At 60.6% G+C, this 18041-nt stretch overlaps 1 protein-coding gene across 2 annotated transcripts in view; it reads right to left on the reverse strand.

The window, feature by feature from the left end:
* The window catches only part of SDK2 (sidekick cell adhesion molecule 2), a 51102-nt gene that overhangs the window by 10150 nt on the left and 22911 nt on the right, over nt 1-18041 (reverse strand). The window contains exons 3-28 of one of the 2 annotated variants that reach the window (XM_064467022.1): nt 11358-11464; nt 9768-9915; nt 8842-8975; nt 7668-7779; nt 7280-7470; nt 7030-7113; nt 6764-6958; nt 6432-6548; nt 6087-6254; nt 5720-5822; nt 5305-5481; nt 5080-5216; nt 4695-4842; nt 4484-4624; nt 4209-4390; nt 3831-3946; nt 2931-3126; nt 2570-2668; nt 2244-2435; nt 2039-2154; nt 1856-1965; nt 1617-1767; nt 1224-1461; nt 1027-1142; nt 577-766; nt 235-333 (exon numbers count right to left, since the gene is read on the reverse strand). In XM_064467022.1, the coding sequence (XP_064323092.1) occupies nt 235-333; nt 577-766; nt 1027-1142; nt 1224-1461; nt 1617-1767; nt 1856-1965; nt 2039-2154; nt 2244-2435; nt 2570-2668; nt 2931-3126; nt 3831-3946; nt 4209-4390; nt 4484-4624; nt 4695-4842; nt 5080-5216; nt 5305-5481; nt 5720-5822; nt 6087-6254; nt 6432-6548; nt 6764-6958; nt 7030-7113; nt 7280-7470; nt 7668-7779; nt 8842-8975; nt 9768-9915; nt 11358-11464 (3767 nt within the window). Of the gene's footprint in view, nt 1-234; nt 334-576; nt 767-1026; nt 1143-1223; nt 1462-1616; nt 1768-1855; nt 1966-2032; nt 2155-2243; nt 2436-2569; nt 2669-2930; nt 3127-3830; nt 3947-4208; nt 4391-4483; nt 4625-4694; nt 4843-5079; nt 5217-5304; nt 5482-5719; nt 5823-6086; nt 6255-6431; nt 6549-6763; nt 6959-7029; nt 7114-7279; nt 7471-7667; nt 7780-8841; nt 8976-9767; nt 9916-11357; nt 11465-18041 lie in introns of both variants that reach the window. The other variant, XM_064467021.1, reaches the window with a different exon arrangement.

Raw genomic sequence — 18041 nt, forward strand, 5'->3', positions numbered from 1 at the left:
CGCATGGGGCCAGCAATGAGGGGTTTCTGTCTCCCTGCACAGGAGAGCTTGCACACAGCCAGGGACCCAGCACAGCCTGCTGAGCGGGGAATCCCCAGCCCTGGGGGCAATGGGCTCCGAGACGCTGGGGGAATCTCAGGGAGCTGGTCTCTGCCTCCCTATGCTGATCCCTGCTCCCACAGGACCTCTGCAGAGCATCCTGGCATGGCACAACCAGGATGGCTCCCCACCTACCCAGGATGATGCCGTTGGGTGCCTTGGGTGGCTGCCAGACAAGCCGCACTGAGGTGGTCCTCACTTCGGGGAAGAGGATCCCCACAGGGGGCCCAGGCACTGAACAGGGGAGAGATGGGGTTCACCGGGGGGTGAACAAGTGTGTGCAAAGTACCAGGCCCTGTGCAAGCAGGGCTTGATGCCATGCACCAGGAATGAAAGCCCTGGGTGTCCCGGTTAGGGGGTGAGGGGGATCACCCAGGGAACAAGAATGGGTTGGGATGGGATGGGGAGGCCTTAGGCACCCAAAGGACTCCCCCAGCCCATTCGGGTCTTACTGCCCATCCAGGTGCTGTTACCCACCATCATCCAGCGTCCGCTCGAGGATGGGGGGCTGGCTGGGCACGCCATCGCCAATCCTGGTGAAGGCCAGCACACGGATCTCATACAGCGTGTACTTGCCCAGCCCACTCAGCTGGGCACTGCGGGAGACATTGCCCTCTGCCAGCCAGAACTGGGCACGCGTGTCTGAGTCCTTCTCCTTGTACATCACCTGCAACAGACCCCGTGTGACATGGCCAGGAAGGGCCACAGCCCCCGGGACCCGCCTGGACACCCCAACATAGAGCAGCGTGGCCAGGGCTGGCACAGATGGGCACCATCTTTTGGAGGTGGCACAATCGGGGACCTGGTAGTCTGCAGGGTGATTCCCCCCAGAGAAAGCCATGCTCCCCAGGTCTGCGAGCGAGGCTGGCAGGGCACAGGCAGGGCTGCAGGCAGAGCCACAGCGCCAGAGCTGGAGTGGGTGCTCACCTTGTAGCCCAGGATGAGGCCATTGCAGTCTGCCTCAGGGATGTCACTCCATCGGACCAGCATGCTGCTGGAGGTGGTGGCCAGCGCCGACACATTGCTGGGGCCAGAGGAGGGCACTGGTGGTGGGATGGGAGTCGGGGTCAGGGCCAGATCTGACTGGGGCGGGTGCCCAGCGCTGTGGGGAGTGGCAGCAGTACCTGACTCCCGGGTTCGTCCCACCACCGAGTGGCTCCAGGGCCCCGAGCCGATGGCATTGAAGGCTTGGACCTGCACCCGGTACTCTGTCCACTCCTCCAGGTCCTCGATGGTGTACTCCCGCTCCACACGGTCACGGACGACATGCACTGCCGGCTGCCCTCGCCCATCCAAACGCGCATACCAGATCTTGTAGCCCACCGAGTCAGGGTTCCCGTTGTACTCCTGCTCCAGGAGGGGCTGGCCCCAGCCAGCAGAGACAGGTGCCATCACCCCCAGGCTCCTGCAGCCACCCCAGCTCCAACCCCCTTCGGCTCCCCACCCTCCCACCTGTCCCCATGAGTCCCATGCCCCTGCGTACAGCCCCCCGCCCAGAGCCATGGTCCCTGCCTCACCATCCAGCGCAGCCACAGGCTGGTCTCACTGGCTGTCCGCAGGGTGACATTGGCGGGTGCCACGTCCGGGGGTGCCTGCAGGGTCTGGATCCTCCGGGAGGGCAGGCTGGGGGGGCTGGTGCCCACAATGTTCACCTGCCGCATGCGGAAACTGAGAGAGGAGAGGTGGGGGTCACGGCAGGGGTGAGAAGGCTCCAGTCCCCTGGGGAGGATGCCATGGCACCATCCCAGCCACTTGCCTGTAGTAGGTGTAGGGCTTCAGGTTGGGCACCTCCATGGAGCGGGCGTCGGGCTCGTTAGCCAGCTGGTGGATGAGCCCCCACTCTTCGGCCTCACTGCTCTGGCCCACCTGCAGGATGGGAGTGGGGTGAGATGCCCCCCAGCACCCCCTCACCCCGCCCCAAGCCACCCCATACCTGTACCTCCACCTGCCAGCGGGAGATGGAGGTTTTGCCATCGTAGCCTGGGCGAAACTGGAGGGTGACGGAGCGGGGTCCAATGTTGGAGATGCCCAGGTTGGTGGGGGCACCGGGGAGCTCTGTGGGGACAGGGCAGGGTGGGTGGCACCAGCCACTCACCCCCAGCACTGGCTGAAACCTGCTGGCATCCCTATGCCGCCGCGCTCACCTGGCGGCACCCCCGAGGAGATGGTGGAGGAGGAGACCTGGCCTTGGCCCTTGGAGGTCATGGCAGCCACCTCGATGGTGTAGGTGGTGAGGGCGGTGAGGCCGGTGACGCGGTACTCCAGGGTGACGTTGGGCAGGTAATGGGTCACCCGCGTGTTGGTGCGGTTGTACTCCTCCCAGGAGATCCGGTAACCTGAAACATCAACCACCCTTGTCAGCCACCCCAAGGAGCTGAGTAGGACCAGGAGGAGATGCCGCCGGGGGGAGATGCCGCAGGGGGGGAAGGAGTCTGATGCATGAGCTAGGTACCCACTGGTGCTCCCTTACCCGTCAGGATGCCGTTCTTCTCCAGCGGTTCCTGCCAGCTGACCTTCAGGGATGTGTCCAGGATGTCACTGAAGCTGAGATGTCCCACGGGGCCAGGCACTGCCCAAAGATGCCCAGGCTCAGCATGCAGCCGCGCACTCAAGGGCAGGAGCCCTCAGCACCCACAGGACTTCCGTGAGTAGAGAGCATGGATGAGGCTCCCCTTGGATGGGGCTTCCCAGGGCTCGGTGGCACCCCTGTTCTACAACCCCAGCGGTGGCACCAGTGGGACCAGGTGCCCCATCTTGGGGCTGCTCCCGCCCACCCTGGGAGCCGCTCACGGGCAGGGTCCATCCCGCGGGAACGCAGAGCCTCCCCGTACCGTCCTCGTGGGTGCGCACCAGCTGGGGGGGGCTGCGCGGGCCGTCCCCCGGCGTAGTGAAGCACAGCACCGAGGTGAGGTACTCGGCGAATTTCCGCAGCCCCGCCACGTAGCCCACATGGATGCTGTCCTGGAAGTTGGGCCGCACCGTCACCACCGTCGCCTCCTCCTCGTGCTCCGGCTCCCAGGCAATGAGCTGTGGGAAGAAGGAGCTGGGACGCCAACACCAGGCACCGATGTCCCCACTGTGCACATCAGCACCACAAATACCATCCTCTGGGCAGATCGGGCCTTCTCTTATTTATTCAGGGTTGATTAAATATCAATTAATGGTGCAGGGAACACTTGAGGCCTTTAACAGCACATGTTTACCCATACGAGCAGACACGGAGCACACGCTTTGTGATTAACTCCCATTGATAAAGGCGTGTAATCGCTTGCTCACTTGTGTTTCGGAGGGATGTTTGGGCATTTAATTGGTATTGTGCAAGATAGCCTATAGCAACTTAATTAAATACTAATTAGACCCTAAAAATACTAATCAAAAATACTAAGTGGCATTTAATGAGAACGTTAAATATCCTACTTGCTCTGGTTATCTCATTCAGTGGCAATTAAATTCCAGAACTTCTTTTGAGTGGATTAAGAAACAAGTTCAATGTTTTAATTCAATTTAATTAATGTAAATTTGAATTAATTGCAATTTGGAATTAATTACAGAGCATGGGAGACTCCAAGCCCATGCAAGTGTTAAATCTCAGTAAATATTATTTTAACAGTCAGGCAGGAATGAAGTAAAATCTGGGGTTTCAGCAAGGAGTCGTCAAGCCAGTTTGTGAAGGTTTCCCCCTCCCCCCGTCTGCCCTGTTTTTGGGGAGACCCGCGGGAATCACCCCTCACCTTGTACCCCTGGTTGATGCCATTGATGAACTGGGGGCTGGGGGGATTCCAGGTGAAGCGAATAGTGGTGGAGTTGGTGGCCTCAGCGTGCACGTTCCCGGGGGGCACCGTGGGGACTGCCGGGATGAAGGGATGGCTTGCAGCAGCTCTGGCTCTGCAAGGTCCCCTCCATCGGCCAGGTGCCAGCCCCCCGGGAGCACAGGGAGGAACCCAGGCAGGTAGCCCAAGATGCCCCTGGCTGGGCCAGCCCTGCCCTGGCTCTTGAGCCCCTGGTCACCCCTTCCCAGCACGTCCCAGTCCCCCTGGGACCCCAAAATCTGCCACCCACCCCCAACACCCCATGGCACAGTCCCTGCCTGCCCCCCCATCCCTGCCTACCTCCCTGCAGGGTCCACTCGGTCACCTTCATGCTGTACACCCCCAGGCCGGCGCTGTTGTATGCCGCCACCTCAATCTCGTAGTTGGTCCAGATGATGAGGTCCTCCAGCAACAGGTTGTTGACATCAGCGTTGGTGATGTTCTTGAACTGGTAGCCCACCGGCAGCCCAGCCAGACAGTACCTGGGGGCCAGGGGCTGTCAGAGCTGCCGGTGTCCCCACCAGTGCCCTGGGATGCCAGGGACAGGGCACCCATGCTCCCCTGCTGGCACTTACCGGATGATGTAGCCCTTGAGGATGCCGTTCTGGTGGCTCTCAGGGGGAGGCTGCCACTGGATCATGATGGACTGGTTGGTGCGGCCGCTGGCGATGACGTTCTGAGGGGGTGCAGAGGGGGGCTCCTCGGGCAGGGACACCCTGTAAGGGACAAGGCGGGGGTGAGCACCCAGGACCACTGGCCCCCGCCAGACCCCTGGCCGCAGCTCACCTCTCCGTGTCCTTGCTGAATTGCCCCCTGCCCACGTCGTTCACGGCACAGAGGCGGAACTGGTAGGAGCGAGCGGGGACCAAGCCCCGCACCACCACCGATGTCGACTCGGGGTCCACGCTGGCCAGCAGCATGGTCCAGGGTGCGTCTGCGAGGGGAGAAGGGGGCAGCAGGGTGGTGGACCCAACCTGCAGGACACCAGGGTCCTCTGCCCAGTGGCAGGCTGGCTAATGAGTCCCATGGTCCCCAAGCTCCCCACAACATTCCCTTTCCCTCCCTCTCACCCACCTTCCCACCACCCCAGGGTGATGCCGGACACCAGATTTTGCCCAGTGCCAGCCTAGCCGGGGCCAGCGGTGCCGGGGAGGTGGGAGCAGCCCCTTACTGTTCTCAGAGACCTCCACGACGTAGCGAAGCAGGGGGCTGTTGCCGTCAAAGGGCTTGGCCCAGGTGAGGTTGATGGCCCGTTTCTCCAGGGGGCTGAGGGCGGCTACAGGGCTCTCGGGGGCATGGGGGAGCTGCCTGGACGGGGAGGGGTTAGGGAGGGGGTGGTTAGGGAGCGGGTGCAGCCTGGGGCACGGGGTGCCAGCCGGGGCGAGGTGGGTCTCACCGGACGCGGAGGTAGGCGCTGCGTGAGTCGTTGCCCCCGGCCGAGACCACCTTGCAAGTGTAGGTGCCGATGTCACCCGACCAGGTCTGGGAGATGTGGAGGGTGCCCATCTCATCCAGGCGCACCCGCGGGCCGCTCTCTGGGCTCAGTGGCGCTCCGTCCTTTTCCCAGATGTACCTGTGTCGGGGGGGACCGAGGAGTCCTGGCACCCCGCAGCCCCTCACAAGGACGGGGGGACCAGGGGTCCCACCAGTGTGCCGGGCTCCCCGTGCACAGGGCACCAGGTGGCACTGCAGGACCACCAGCGCAGGGCTGGGGATGGAGGCACCCACCACCTGCCTGCTCCCTCCCCAGGCAGGCAGGCAGGCTGGGGGTGCCCAGACCCCCCAGCCCCGCCAAGCACCATCGCACGTACCTGACATCCACGCTAGGGTCATGGGTGACCCCACAGCTCATGATGGCCTTGGTCCCCTTGATGACGCTCTGCTCCTGTGGCGGGTCGGTGATGCGTGTCCTTGCTGTGGGGGGACAGGATGAGCCACCGGCACTGCCTGGAGGGCTGCGAGGGTGGCATCGGCAGGGGACAGCCCAAGTTTGCACCCATCCAAACAGATCAGCCACATGCCAGTGCCCATCCTTGGCATCCCTAGAGAGCTCCATCCCACACCATGCATGGCAGGAGGCAGTGTCCAGCGGCCCATGGAGCTGGGCAGTGTCTACCCTACACTGTGCACACAGGCAGGGCAGCAGGCAGGGCCTGGCTGTGCTGGTGGGTGCCTTACCCCAGACAACCAGGTCAGCAGAGGCTTCGTCCACGCCACGGGAGTTGGTGGCCAGGCAAACGTAGGTGCCAGCATCCGCAAGGTGGGCAGGGCTGACGAGCAGGCTGCCCGACTCCAGCAGGGTGAAGCGTGGGAGCTGCACCGAGCCGCTGGCCAGGATCCGCTCCCCTGGGTGACACGTTGGATCCCCATAAGCCCCCAGTGCCCCAGCCATCTGCCAAGTCTAGTGGCCACAGAGCTCGAAGAGGATGCCCTGGGGCCGTACAGGCAGGCAGGGACAGGCAGGACAGAGGCAGGGCTCCCAGGGCAGGCTTTCCCGCACCCCAGTGCCCCCAGCTCCTTTACCTTTCTGCCACGTGATGGCTGGCCGTGGAGCCCCTGAGGTCTCGCAGTTGAGGATTACGGACATGCCATCAATCACTGTGCTGTCCTGGGGACCCCTGGTGATGTTGGGGGCGATGCCTGTGGGGCAGAGAGATGCACAGCCACCCCTGAAGCCCTCCCCCGTGCCCAGACTGGAGCTGCCTGCACTGGGGGGAAGTCCCATCCTCATGGGAGGGTTTCCTGGGGTCCCTGACCCCCCTGCGGAGCCCTGCTGGAGGATGATCCCAGGCACATCCCACCCACTGCCCAGGCAGGGCACCCCAGGCTCCAGGGTGGGGGTGGCTGGCACCTACTGGTCACGGCCAGGTACGTGGTGGTCTGCACCTCGCCAGCCGCGTTGCGGGCAAAGCACTGGAACATGCCGGTGTCATCGGGGACCAGCCCGCTGATCTGCAGGCTGCCGTCTGCCAGGAGCTGGAAGCGGGACAGCTTCTCCAGGCGGATGAGGGCAGCATCCTTGTACCACGCCATTTCGGGGGGGGGCACGCCTGCAAGGGCCAGGGCCATGTCAGGCATGCGGCTGTGGTGGCATGGGGAGGGAGGCTGGGGAGAGCCTCACCTTTGGCTTGGCAGGGGATGGCCACCACCTTCTCCATCTCGGCCGTGATGTGCCTCTCTGGCTCCTTGACGAACTGCGGCGGCTCTGCAAAGGGAAGCCCAGTGATGGGCGTTAGAGCTGGGGTCCTCCAGACCCACACCAAACCACCCCCAGTGACTCCCACCTGTCACTTTCCTATCTCAGCCCCAGGGCTGAGGCTGCCCCAGCTCATTGCACACATGGTTTGGGCTGCCTGCAGCCAGGGCCTTACCCAGAACGGAGAGGTAGGCACCCTCGGCCACAGCGGGGACGCTGCTGCTGCGGAGCACGGCCTCGCACTCGTAGTAGCCGCTGTCACTCAGCGCGGGGTTGAGGATGGTGAGCCGGCGGCTGTAGTCACTGATGCCGCTGGAGAGGGGCACCCCGTCCTTCTTCCAGATGATGTGCAGCTTGATCAGTGGCCTGGGGGGGGGGCCAGGAGCATGTCAAGAGCCAGCCCCCCTGGACCCTGCCAAATCCCCACCTCCCTCTGTCCCGCAGGACTCGGGAGCCCTGGTAAGAAGGGACCTGGGGGGAGCCAGGGGCACCCAGCCCTGGGGCCAGGCAATGCCAATGGGGAGACGCTCCATCCCTGTCCCGCCTGCCCTGCCACTACTCGCCTGGCATTGGCCACGCACTCCATGGTCACCTCCGAGGTCCCGGCCACCACGCTGGTGTTCCTGGGTGGGACAATGATGGTGGGTGCGATGGGATCAGCCGGGCCACCCACGTCTGGGGAGAAGGAGGCCAGAGAGACAGCCATCAGCACCCCCTGTTCCCTGCTCACCTCAGGGTGCCCCGGCCCCCTGTGAGGCTACTGGCACACCCAGTGTGCCCACGCTGCGTGGCTTGGAGGAGACAACAGTGGATGGGCTCTGCTCTCCCATGGGAGGGATGGGCACATCCAGCCCATCACCTTGGCATCAGGGTGCCTTCACAGCACTCCCTAAGCCCTCTTCTCCCACAGAAGCTCGTGGGACCCCACGGCACCAGCCTGGCCCCCAGCCTGTGAGGCAGCACCGGCTGGCAGGGAGGAGGGAGAAGGGGAGTATATAAAGCAAAATGATTGCAGCAATAAAAAACCCTCATGTAGGTGCTGTAAAAATGCGATCGGCTTGAAAGCTGCTGATATAGCTGAATCCATAAACATGGGCTCCAGGTTGTTTATTGTGTACCAGGATGCCAAGGTACAGAAAAACAGATTAATGGGGCAGGAGGGGAAGGGGGACAGGCAGAGCCCTCTGCAGAAAGGGATAAACCCAACCACGGAGCAGCAGGAGGTGAGGTGGGATGAGAGTACCAGGAGGACTGATGCCACTTTGGGGAATTTTCCCTGGGCTGGGCTGCCACCACCTGAATGGGGACCGGGGGACCCTCGGCCAGGTCCTGCAGGGTCCAAGGGGACTGGAGGGATGGGGCCACAGGGGTCTCCTCCAGGCAGGGCCTGATCCGGAGCAGCATGGACTGCAAGGAGAACATGGGCAGGAGCAGGGCAAGGTGTCCAGCAGCAAAGCTGCTCCCACTGGGGCTACACTGCACCATCCCATCCCACAGCCCAGTCCCGGGGCATGGCCGGTTCCAGCCCCAGCAGCGAGGATGGAGGGGGAGGCTCTGCCTGTGATACAATTAGCGCCTGCAGCACAGCCCAAAGTGCCTAAATAAATTTGAGGCGGCTGAACTGTTAAGTCAGCAGAAGCCGGAGCCTCCAAAGAGATTTACTGCAAATTAAACTTGGGGGTGAGCCAGGCGGCACAGGGGGAGCAGGGCTGGGGAGGTGATGCCCCCCGCACTCACTGGCCACTGTCAGCGTGATGGGCTGGCTCGTCTTGTTGTCCCCGTTCTTGTCGTTCACTGCCTGCACATAGTAACGTCCTGCGTCCGGAGCCACCGTGGAGAGGATGACAAGGGTGTTCTCCAGCGTGATGGCTCTGCGGGGACGAGCAGGCAGCGTGCGATAGGGATGCAAACCCAATGGGGACGCTGATGCAGCAAGATGGGACCCTTGTTCCCCCACCCAGCACCCATACCAGCCCTGGGGCACCCACATGGGACGGGCACAATCCCCAGCCTTCCTCCCACCTGCCCCAGGCACTGGCCCCTGGACAGGGGCTCACCTCAGCCACTGACCCCAGGCAAGAGCCAGGAAAGTGCCGGGACCAAGCCCCACACCCTCCATGCCAAGCAGAGCACGTCGGATGGTGCAGATTAATAGGATTTTTTTTTCTATGGAACTATCTAATCTGCTGGTAACGCAAAATGGTTTGGGGAATATATTTTTACCATTAAATATGAGATAAAGCAGTTTTATCTCCTCAATCCTGCTTTGCAAATAGAAAGGAGACCAGTTCAATTCCTGCATAATGTGGGTTACAAATTCAATTCCCGCATGCTGCGGCTGCCAGCACTGGGCTCACTGCTCCAGCAGCACCGGGGCCTGCCGCAGCCCCACGGGGACGCTTGGCACACGCGCGTGTGCTGTGCCTGGCTCCGTCATATCGGCTGCTGCCCCAGCACGTGCTGCACCCCTTTTGCCCACCTTCCTCCCTCTTATTTTCAGGTTTTTTAAAATTCATTTCCCCAGTGACAAACAGAGGCGTTAGTTCGCAAGCCTGCATTCAGGTTTTAGCACGGTGCACTCAAGATGCCTGTTAAACATCCTTATTGCAAGGACAATGGAAGCCAAGGGAAATGTAGCCCCTCCAGATGCTGGGGGTACTCACATGCGGCTGCTGGGGGAAATCTTCCGGCCGTCGCGAAACCAGGTGACCTGGGGCTGGGGGAAACTGGCGATGCGGGGCGCACGGATGACAGCCGCCTCCCCGTGGGACACGCTCTGCTGTGTCTCGCTGTCCTCAAAGCTCCCCATGTCTGCAAAATGTGTGGGAGAACTGTTATCAGGGGCTGGGGAAGGGATGACATTGTGTCCAGGACCAAGCAGGATCCAGTCCCGGGTTCAGCTGGGAAGCAGGCTGGAAGCTACAGGGATGGGCTCCCCCAAGGTATGCAGAGAGGCTGCCCTGGGGTCTGCTCTCTGCTCCCCTCCTTGGCTGGGGCAGCTTGGCTGGCGCAGGGAGTGGGATAGTGGTGGGGTAGCTCAGACCCCACGGGCTGCTCCTGCATGCCCAGGGCTGCACTTGTGCCAGGATTCATCCCTGCAATACCCGGAGCTGCACAGCCCCGTAACTCGCACGCCAGACTGGGGACCCCTGCCCATGCCCCCCCCCAGCAAGGATGGGGTGCAGCTGCAAGCAAGGAGGGCTCAGCCCTGGTGCTCCCCAGCACCTCTCCCTGCCCCAACCCATGTCCCAGCGCTGGGAGCATGCCAGCATGACCTTGGCTCCGTGGGCAAGGTTGGGGCACCCGCTACCTCTGTCCTGCCCAGCCGCTTTCAGGCTGGAAGCACACAGCAGTCGAGGAAAGCAGAGTGAACCAGGATGCATGGAGGAGGGGGGCAGGGGATTTTTATTGACTTCCCTTAATTGCTGTAATTAAAAACATGTAAAGAATCTTTTTTTAACGACTTTGCCATTATCATTAGTTGTTAGCACAGCTGCCTTATTAATTTCTCATTAGCTTCCTGATTTGTCATTGCTCCTCAGGAAGGGGCTTAAGGGGACGGGACTGGGGGCATCCCAGAGGGGAGGGGTAACAGAGAGGGGCAAGTTCCCTGCGGCACAGAGTCAGCATTCCAGGTCCCAGAACCCTCCTGTCCTGCTTAAACCCCTGTAGTCCCTCTGCATGACCCCCCGCCCCAGCGCAGACCCCTGCGGTCTGGCCCATGCTGCTCGGGTCCGCTCGTTTGCAGGATCCATGCCAAGCCACAGCAGTGGCACCGGGGACTGAGCTGCCAGCCCGGCTGCCCCTGCTCCCGTGCTGAGGGATGCGGCTGCCCGGCCCTGTGCGCTCCTGTTTGCTTTCAGTAACAATTATAAACAGTGTTTGCTTTCAGCACTCCGAGCAGCCGGGGAGGAGCGGGGCTGCTTTCACACTGCAAAGCATTTCACCCCTCCAGCGAGCCAGAGCCGCCTGGCCAGACAGGGTGCTCCGAGGTTCCCTGCCCCGCTGCTTTCTGCCTGCACCCCTTGCTCTGCCCTGACTGTGGGGTGCCCCCCTGCACCCCTGACCACCACAGCCCCACTGGGCAGTGGGAGTAGCAGAGGCAGCAACAGCTCCATCCCTGCCAGCATCACCCCAGGGATGCTCCAGACTCGTGTGCTGGCCATGGGCTGCACCAACGCCTGAGCCATCCTGCAGCACCAGGGAGCTGGGTGTCCCCGGGCAGTCTGCCACCGAGCAGGGCTGTCACTTACAGGCCACCTGCACCTCGGTCTGGCGCTGCAGCAGGGCTCCCATCCGGTTGCGGACGATGCAGCGGTAGAAGCCGGCATGTGTGCGGTCCAGCGATGTGATCATGTACCTGCGGGAGAGAGGAGCCACCTCAGCAGTGCAGGGGACAGCCAAGTGACAGTCACAGCCCCCGGGAGAGGCTGCAGGTCCTACACAAGCCCCCCATTTACTGTTGGGCAGCAACCCCTGCGCCAGGTGCCAGCTCCTTCCCCAAGAAGCAGCTGCTGGAGGTGGGTGTACAAGCATGTCTGTGCAAGCATGTCTGTGCGTGCACATATGTGCATGCTGAGGAGACAACACAGTGTCCCTTGCTGCTGCAGAGGGACTCGCAGCCACACACACAGGAGGTGCTTTCACGACACCACACATATGGCACGAGGTGGAGGGTGACTCACTGGTGGAAGAGGCGCTGGGCAAGTGGCTCTGAGCTGTCAAAAGCAGAGGTGGCTGCTGGGGACCTGGCACCCGCTGTCCTGACTCCTGCGCCCCAACGGTGCGTGGCGGGGGCACACCAGGGTCTGCTGGTGTCGCTCCGGAGTGACACACTCCGGTGTCACTCCCCACATGCAGCTGAGCCCAGCACCGCTCTGATTAGCCAGGGCTGAGCCACCTTATCATCCCCAGCGCTTGCTCTTATCAGCCACCAGCGCCAGCAGCTGATAAGCAGATAAAGGAAATAACCATGTCTCCACTCGCCCACAGCCCCCAAGCATTGCCATGGTCCCAAGCCAGACCTCCCTGCCATCAGACCTCCCGGAGCAGTCCCCGCACCCAGGAAGGATGCAGGCACTCCTGCTCCACCACCCCCCAAAATGGGCTAGAGCCCCCCACACTGGCCTCGCAGGCTGGTGACCCTGGGCGGGACGGGCAGGCACCACAGCATCGCCTTCCCCGATGGGGAGTGCTCCAAGATAAAGCAGTAAGGAAACAAATAAGCAAGCTCAACCCTCCTTGCCCCAAAACCTAATCTTGCATTAAAACATGCCGCAGGCTGTTTCGGCAGAGCTTTGTTTGTTCTTTTGATAACTGAGTGTAAATTAAACTTCAATAAGACACGAGGAGCACATCCCCTCTGCCAGAAAGTGTGGCAGGCCCCTGTGCCCACCCCCCCCAGTGTGGGAGATGGTGCCTGGGACATGGGGCACCCACCTCACCCGGTGGCATCACCGAGCTGGGATGGGCACAGCAGGGCTGACATCAAACCTGCTGACACCCACCCACCCACGTGGCATGCTGGGGGTCACCCATCCCCACGGGAGAAGGGAGGATGCCCTTTGGGAATGAGTCCTTGAGTGTCATGGCTGATATTTAAAAATGATCCCCAGAGGCTTTAAATAAGATATTTCAATACCACGGAGCTGTCAGGAACTGATGTGGACACCAGGAGTAATGGTCTCGCTCTCCTTGTGGTGTCCTCATTAACAAATCACACGCACACACCATGACTCCTAAACACACACATGCACACTGATGGACAGACAGACAGACACTCGCTGACGCTCACCTGCCTGCTCAGCAGTGGAGGGGCACAAGTGGTCCCTGCACGGATGTCCTGTGCACCCCCTTACCACGTCCTCGCTGCCATATCCCCTCCAAACCCATCCCGGAAAGGGGCCAGTGCAAAGCCCCCAGCGCACCCCGTGAGCTGCCCTGGGGGACCCAAACCGCCCCCACCCTTGGGGCTCACATGCACCCACGCACGAAACACCCGCTGATGCACAGCCCCACTGCAGCGCCCTGTCCCCACGCGCCGGGAGCCAGCAGCTGGGACACCTCCGTGGGCATGGGGAGCCATCACCTCCCCCCCGCCCCCGCAATGGGGACACCCCTGCAGCCCCAATTAATGGGGCCTGGCCCCACACCCCCAGAGCTGGAGGAGCTGTTAAGGAGCCAAGCTTTTTCACACACCTAAGCGGCTGAAAATAGCTCAGAGAAAGGAAATCAATTACCGGGCGCAGCCTGGCCCGCAGTCATTAACCAGATACGAGCAGAGACTTTCCTCTCTGCTGCTCGCTTCCACGAAGGCTTTTAGCCAAGATCGCTCTGATGTGATTTCCTTCTCCATCATGCCTGGCTGTAAGGGGACAGTAACCGATTTCACCCCCTCGCAGGGGGATGTGCTGTGGGCAGGAGGAGACGTGAAACCTGCAGCCCCAGCACCCCATGCAGCCCCCCCTCCCCAGTTTGAGCAAGCAGTAGCAGCCACGAGCCACGGCCGCTTCTCCATGGCCAGGAGCTCCAGGCTCCTCCGCTTGGGCCGATCCTGCTGCCCAGTGCCCACGGGCACTGCCCCAACTGGGTCGCTTTGCCCATCCACCAGCCCAGAGGCACGTTTTGTGCTGCTCGAGCCAGGATGGAGGGCTGGCCGTGCTCCCGGTGCAGCCCTTGCTGCTGACTCCGCTATTTCAGGGGCTTGTTTGGTTTCCTTTTAAAGACGGAGGTTGACAGGACAATGTCTGTGGGGAAAAGCACTTCCGAAGTGAGGAGAGAGGAGGAGTGACCCACGCTGCCAAAAAAATGCATTGATGGAAAACAGTGGCAGTCTCCAGGCTCGGTCAGGAAGCAGTTGTGCCACGCTTGGCCCCAGGGTCAGGAGGGGGCTCCGGAGCCAGAGGCTCCATGCCAGGGGACCAGCGGGTTTGCAGAAGCAGCCGGCCAGCAGAAGGCTTTGGCAGCAGATCGATCTGACAGATGGATGGGCTGCGTGTTGGGAACGACGACCTCCCCATCCATCTACCCAGCAGCTCCACAGCAGCGAGGTAGGGCAGGGCACAGCACCACTATCAGCCATAACCCTCCTCGCTGTGCAACCCTGGCGAGGCACCAGTGGCACCGATACACTCGGGCACGCCGGGCTGCACATGCTGCCCTGTTATCGTAGGGTTGCTCACGGCGCCACGAGGCCCCTGCGCTCCGGCAGAGCGATGCCCCAGCCTTGGCTGATGCTCGCAGCTCTATTATTGTAGGGTTGCCGAGAAGCGTGGGGCTGACGCTGCCGAATTATTATTAGATTGAGGGGGTGGAGAGGGGCCGGGAAAAGCATCAGCCTAAGGATTTGATCCATCAAATTGAAAGCCAAAAGAGTGCAGAAATCTGTGCAGTTCTTCCAATGCCACCCAGTAACAGCAACAGCTGGATTGGAGTTTGGATATAAGCACATTGGCACAGTCCCCTTTGATTAATACCCTGTATAACGACTAATTAATTCTAGAGGGGACATGTATTTGAATAGTTACTGTGTGATAATGAAATGTCAAGTGAGCATTAAAACACACTTAGCAAAGGTTTAACGACTCCCAGCATCTGAGCCACATGTCCCAGCACCTCCGTCCGCGCCCAGCCCTTGCACTGGGCTTCCGCTCAACATGTTCTTAAATAACCCCCCTGGTATTTCATCAGCCCCTGTTAATTGTATTATTGGATCTCAGTTAGCTCCTGATTGGAAAGGGCTCTGTTTTGACACACGTGGCCGGAGCCATCACTTCTCCCCTTGCCAGAAGTGTTTTCCTTTGGTCAGGGGAATTTCGCAGGCACCAGCAGCCCTGTAAATTGCCACCTCAATTGGCCCATTTAATAATTAATGCCCACATATTAATCTGCTGCCTTCCTGTGGAGCAGAGAGGGGAGTGAGTGCACAAATCTCAATCCGTGTTGCAGCACCTGGAGGGCTCCGGCAGCTACCACCACCCAGCTCGGGTGGCATCCTTGGGTCTGAGAGCCCTTCACCAGTCTCCTTCCCGTGACTGCCTGAGCCCACGTAAGGTCCCACCAAGGACTCCATCGCTTTCCCCCCATGCGCCTCCTGCCAGCCCCAATGTTCACACGGCTGCCAGTGCCGCCCTGTGCCCGGCAATAGCTGCCACTTGCTCATGCAACCTCCCCACGTCCCCCTCAAAGCCAAACAACGCACGGCGAAAGGCAGGAGGCTTCACAGCACAAGCATCACCAGCAAAGCCCACCCCATGCTGCCCATTACCCGCTCAGCACCGGTGTTCCCAGGGACTTTACCAGGAGCAACCCATGCTGCCACATGGCTATATCCAACATGAAACCGGCCAGGCTGGAGCCACAGGCACCAGGAGCTCACTGCTGGGCTTCCACTTAGCCAGGCTGCAACTCCTGTGAATTTCATCAGCTTCCATTAATTACATTATTGAATGGCAATTAGCTCCCCAGGGGAAAAGGCTGTGCTTCACACCTGGGCTGGCAAGGAGCTGGTCCAGCCAGAGCAGGGATGTACTCCCAGCGAGCAGCATCACCGGCTGGGGCCCCAGCAGGGAGCTGGGGATGAACCACCCCATTTGCCCACACGTCTGTGTGTTTGAGAGGGTCCTGGCTGCATGTTTTACGTAGTTTGGGAACAAAGTATAGGTATCAAACATCCGGAGTCCTCAAAAGGCCATGAAGGCTTGGTGGGGTTCCACATGTGCAGAATGCCATGTTCCCTACATCCCTGGGGGACACACCCCAAAACATCCCAGTCCAGTAAGGGGGGGGTTGAAACAGCTCCAAATCTGCCCCTCCTCAGAGAGCTCACGCAGGGCAGCTCTGGCCAGCCCTCCCCATGCATGGGAGCAGATAGGGACACCACGCGCTGGAAACCAACCCGGGGGCTTGCAGGGTCTTGGGGCTGCAGCTTGCCCAAGAAACCCCGGGCAGGGCCAGGAGGATCAGTCGTGCCAATGCAGTTTTGCTGTGGCAAGCACTACGGCAGCGAAGCCAGCAAGTGTCAGAGATGTAATTACACTTTCCCGGGCTCTGAGCTCCTGGCAAAAGGGATCTGCACTCTTGGGAAGAGGCAGGGGATCCTGTAGTAGCTGCTGGGCTCCTACACCAGCTGTGGAGGGACATGGGGAGAGGAAAGAGGGCTGAGGTAGTAGATAGAAGATGCATCTCTACAGATGAGAGTCTGTCCAGAGGTAATCCATGTGTAAGGTAATTTCTGAAGGCAGCAGGACTTGATGCAACCCTTAATAGGACAATCTCTTGTGATAAATTACCAGACCCAACTAATCTGCATGTTAAATTTCTTGTATGAGAAATAAATATCCTCAATTCACCAGAGAAGCGCTTTCCTTCCGAGGATTTCATTAAAGACATCAAGCTGCCTCATTTGCATGTTATGATTCCTCGTACGAGAAGAAGTCAGGCTCTGGAGAGCTTGCAGAAGAGCCCGGCACCAGCGAGATTATGCACGAAAAAACAGAGCTGGCCCTGGAGAGCACAGTGCTGGCATGCCAGGGCATGGGAGCGGAGCATGTCGGCAAGCCTCCACCACCCGTCCTGCCATCACCTTAATGAAGGTCATAAGGGGCATTGGAGGGGACGGGGTTTTGCTGTGGGGTCCCCAGGGAGCTGTGAGAGCTGTCTCCATGCACCCCATGCCAGCAGCAGGCAATGGAGGTAGCAAGTGGGTGAAGGTGGGCTGGTCCCTGATTCCCTGTGGTCCCCAGGGATGCTCTTGGAGTGGGGACGGGTCTATGTGCACACACAGAGCCAGGCTGGTCCCCAGTCCCCTGCAGTCCCCAGGGATGCTTCCAAGGGGGGATGGCTCCACGCATACGCAGAGCCAGGCTGGTCCCCAATCTCTGGTCCCTGATCACACTTGATCCCCAGGGATGCTCCTGAGAGAAGATAGCTCCATGTGCACATGGAGCCAAGCTGGTCCCCGATCCCGCCGCCGTCTCTAGGGATGCTCCTGAGGGGTTGGCTCCACCTGCACACAGAGGCACTGCCTTGGCCCAAGCTGCTCCTGCCAGGGACCTGCCGAACCCGTTCCCTACCTGCCATTCACCACATGCCAACAAGTCGCTGGGGTGGCAAGCTGGCGGCTGAATCGCTGCGGGAAGGAAAGGGCGGTTGCCATGGAAACACCCTGCCAAACTGGGAGAGCAGCTCCTTCCCTTATAATGTGGCGTTAGCTCGGCTGACCAACAGATGAGGATGAACCAGAGCAGCTCATGGGGAGCGCAGGGATGAGGGGGCACGAGCCCCAGTCCACAGAAAAATGGGTAAAACACACAAGGGCAAAAGGAGCTGGCAGTGCTGCTGGGATGCCCTGCTGCAGGAGAGGGTTTGGGGAGGAGCAGTGAGGATGCCAAGGACAAAATGCTCGGTGACACACCATCCTGGCCAGGAATCATGGTGCTGCCACAAAGCCCAGCCAGCTCCACAGGCACAGCCCCCCCCGGCAGCACATGGTCCTGCTGCAAAGCACAGCACACCCTGTCACAGGCACGGCCAGGCCCCGGGGCAGGTTCCTCCTGCCCCCAGAGTGGGGACACACCGGTGAAACACATGCCAGCCCTGAGCTCAGGGGGACTGGCTGCACCCTGCAACCCTCACCCATGCTGCTCATGCACCCACAGCCATCCCTGGCCCCTGCACGGACAGGAGTATCCCTGAGCCTCCCCAGCCATCTGCACTAGCCCTCCCCTCTCCAAGGATTACTCTGTTTCTAAACTCGTTAACTTTTAATTACTACCTTCCCACTGCCTGAGCAGGCTGGCTCCGTGCCACCAACATCTCTATTAAAATTCAATTTCTGCCCATCATAACTAATTTTGGTACTTCGCCTTCCTCACCAGCAGCCCTCAATTCCAGGCAAGACGTCCAAACTCTCATCTCAGCACATTAAATCCCCGCAG

This window comes from Phalacrocorax carbo, chromosome 16, assembly GCF_963921805.1.
Source record: "Phalacrocorax carbo chromosome 16, bPhaCar2.1, whole genome shotgun sequence".
Classification (NCBI taxonomy): Eukaryota; Metazoa; Chordata; class Aves; order Suliformes; family Phalacrocoracidae; genus Phalacrocorax; species Phalacrocorax carbo.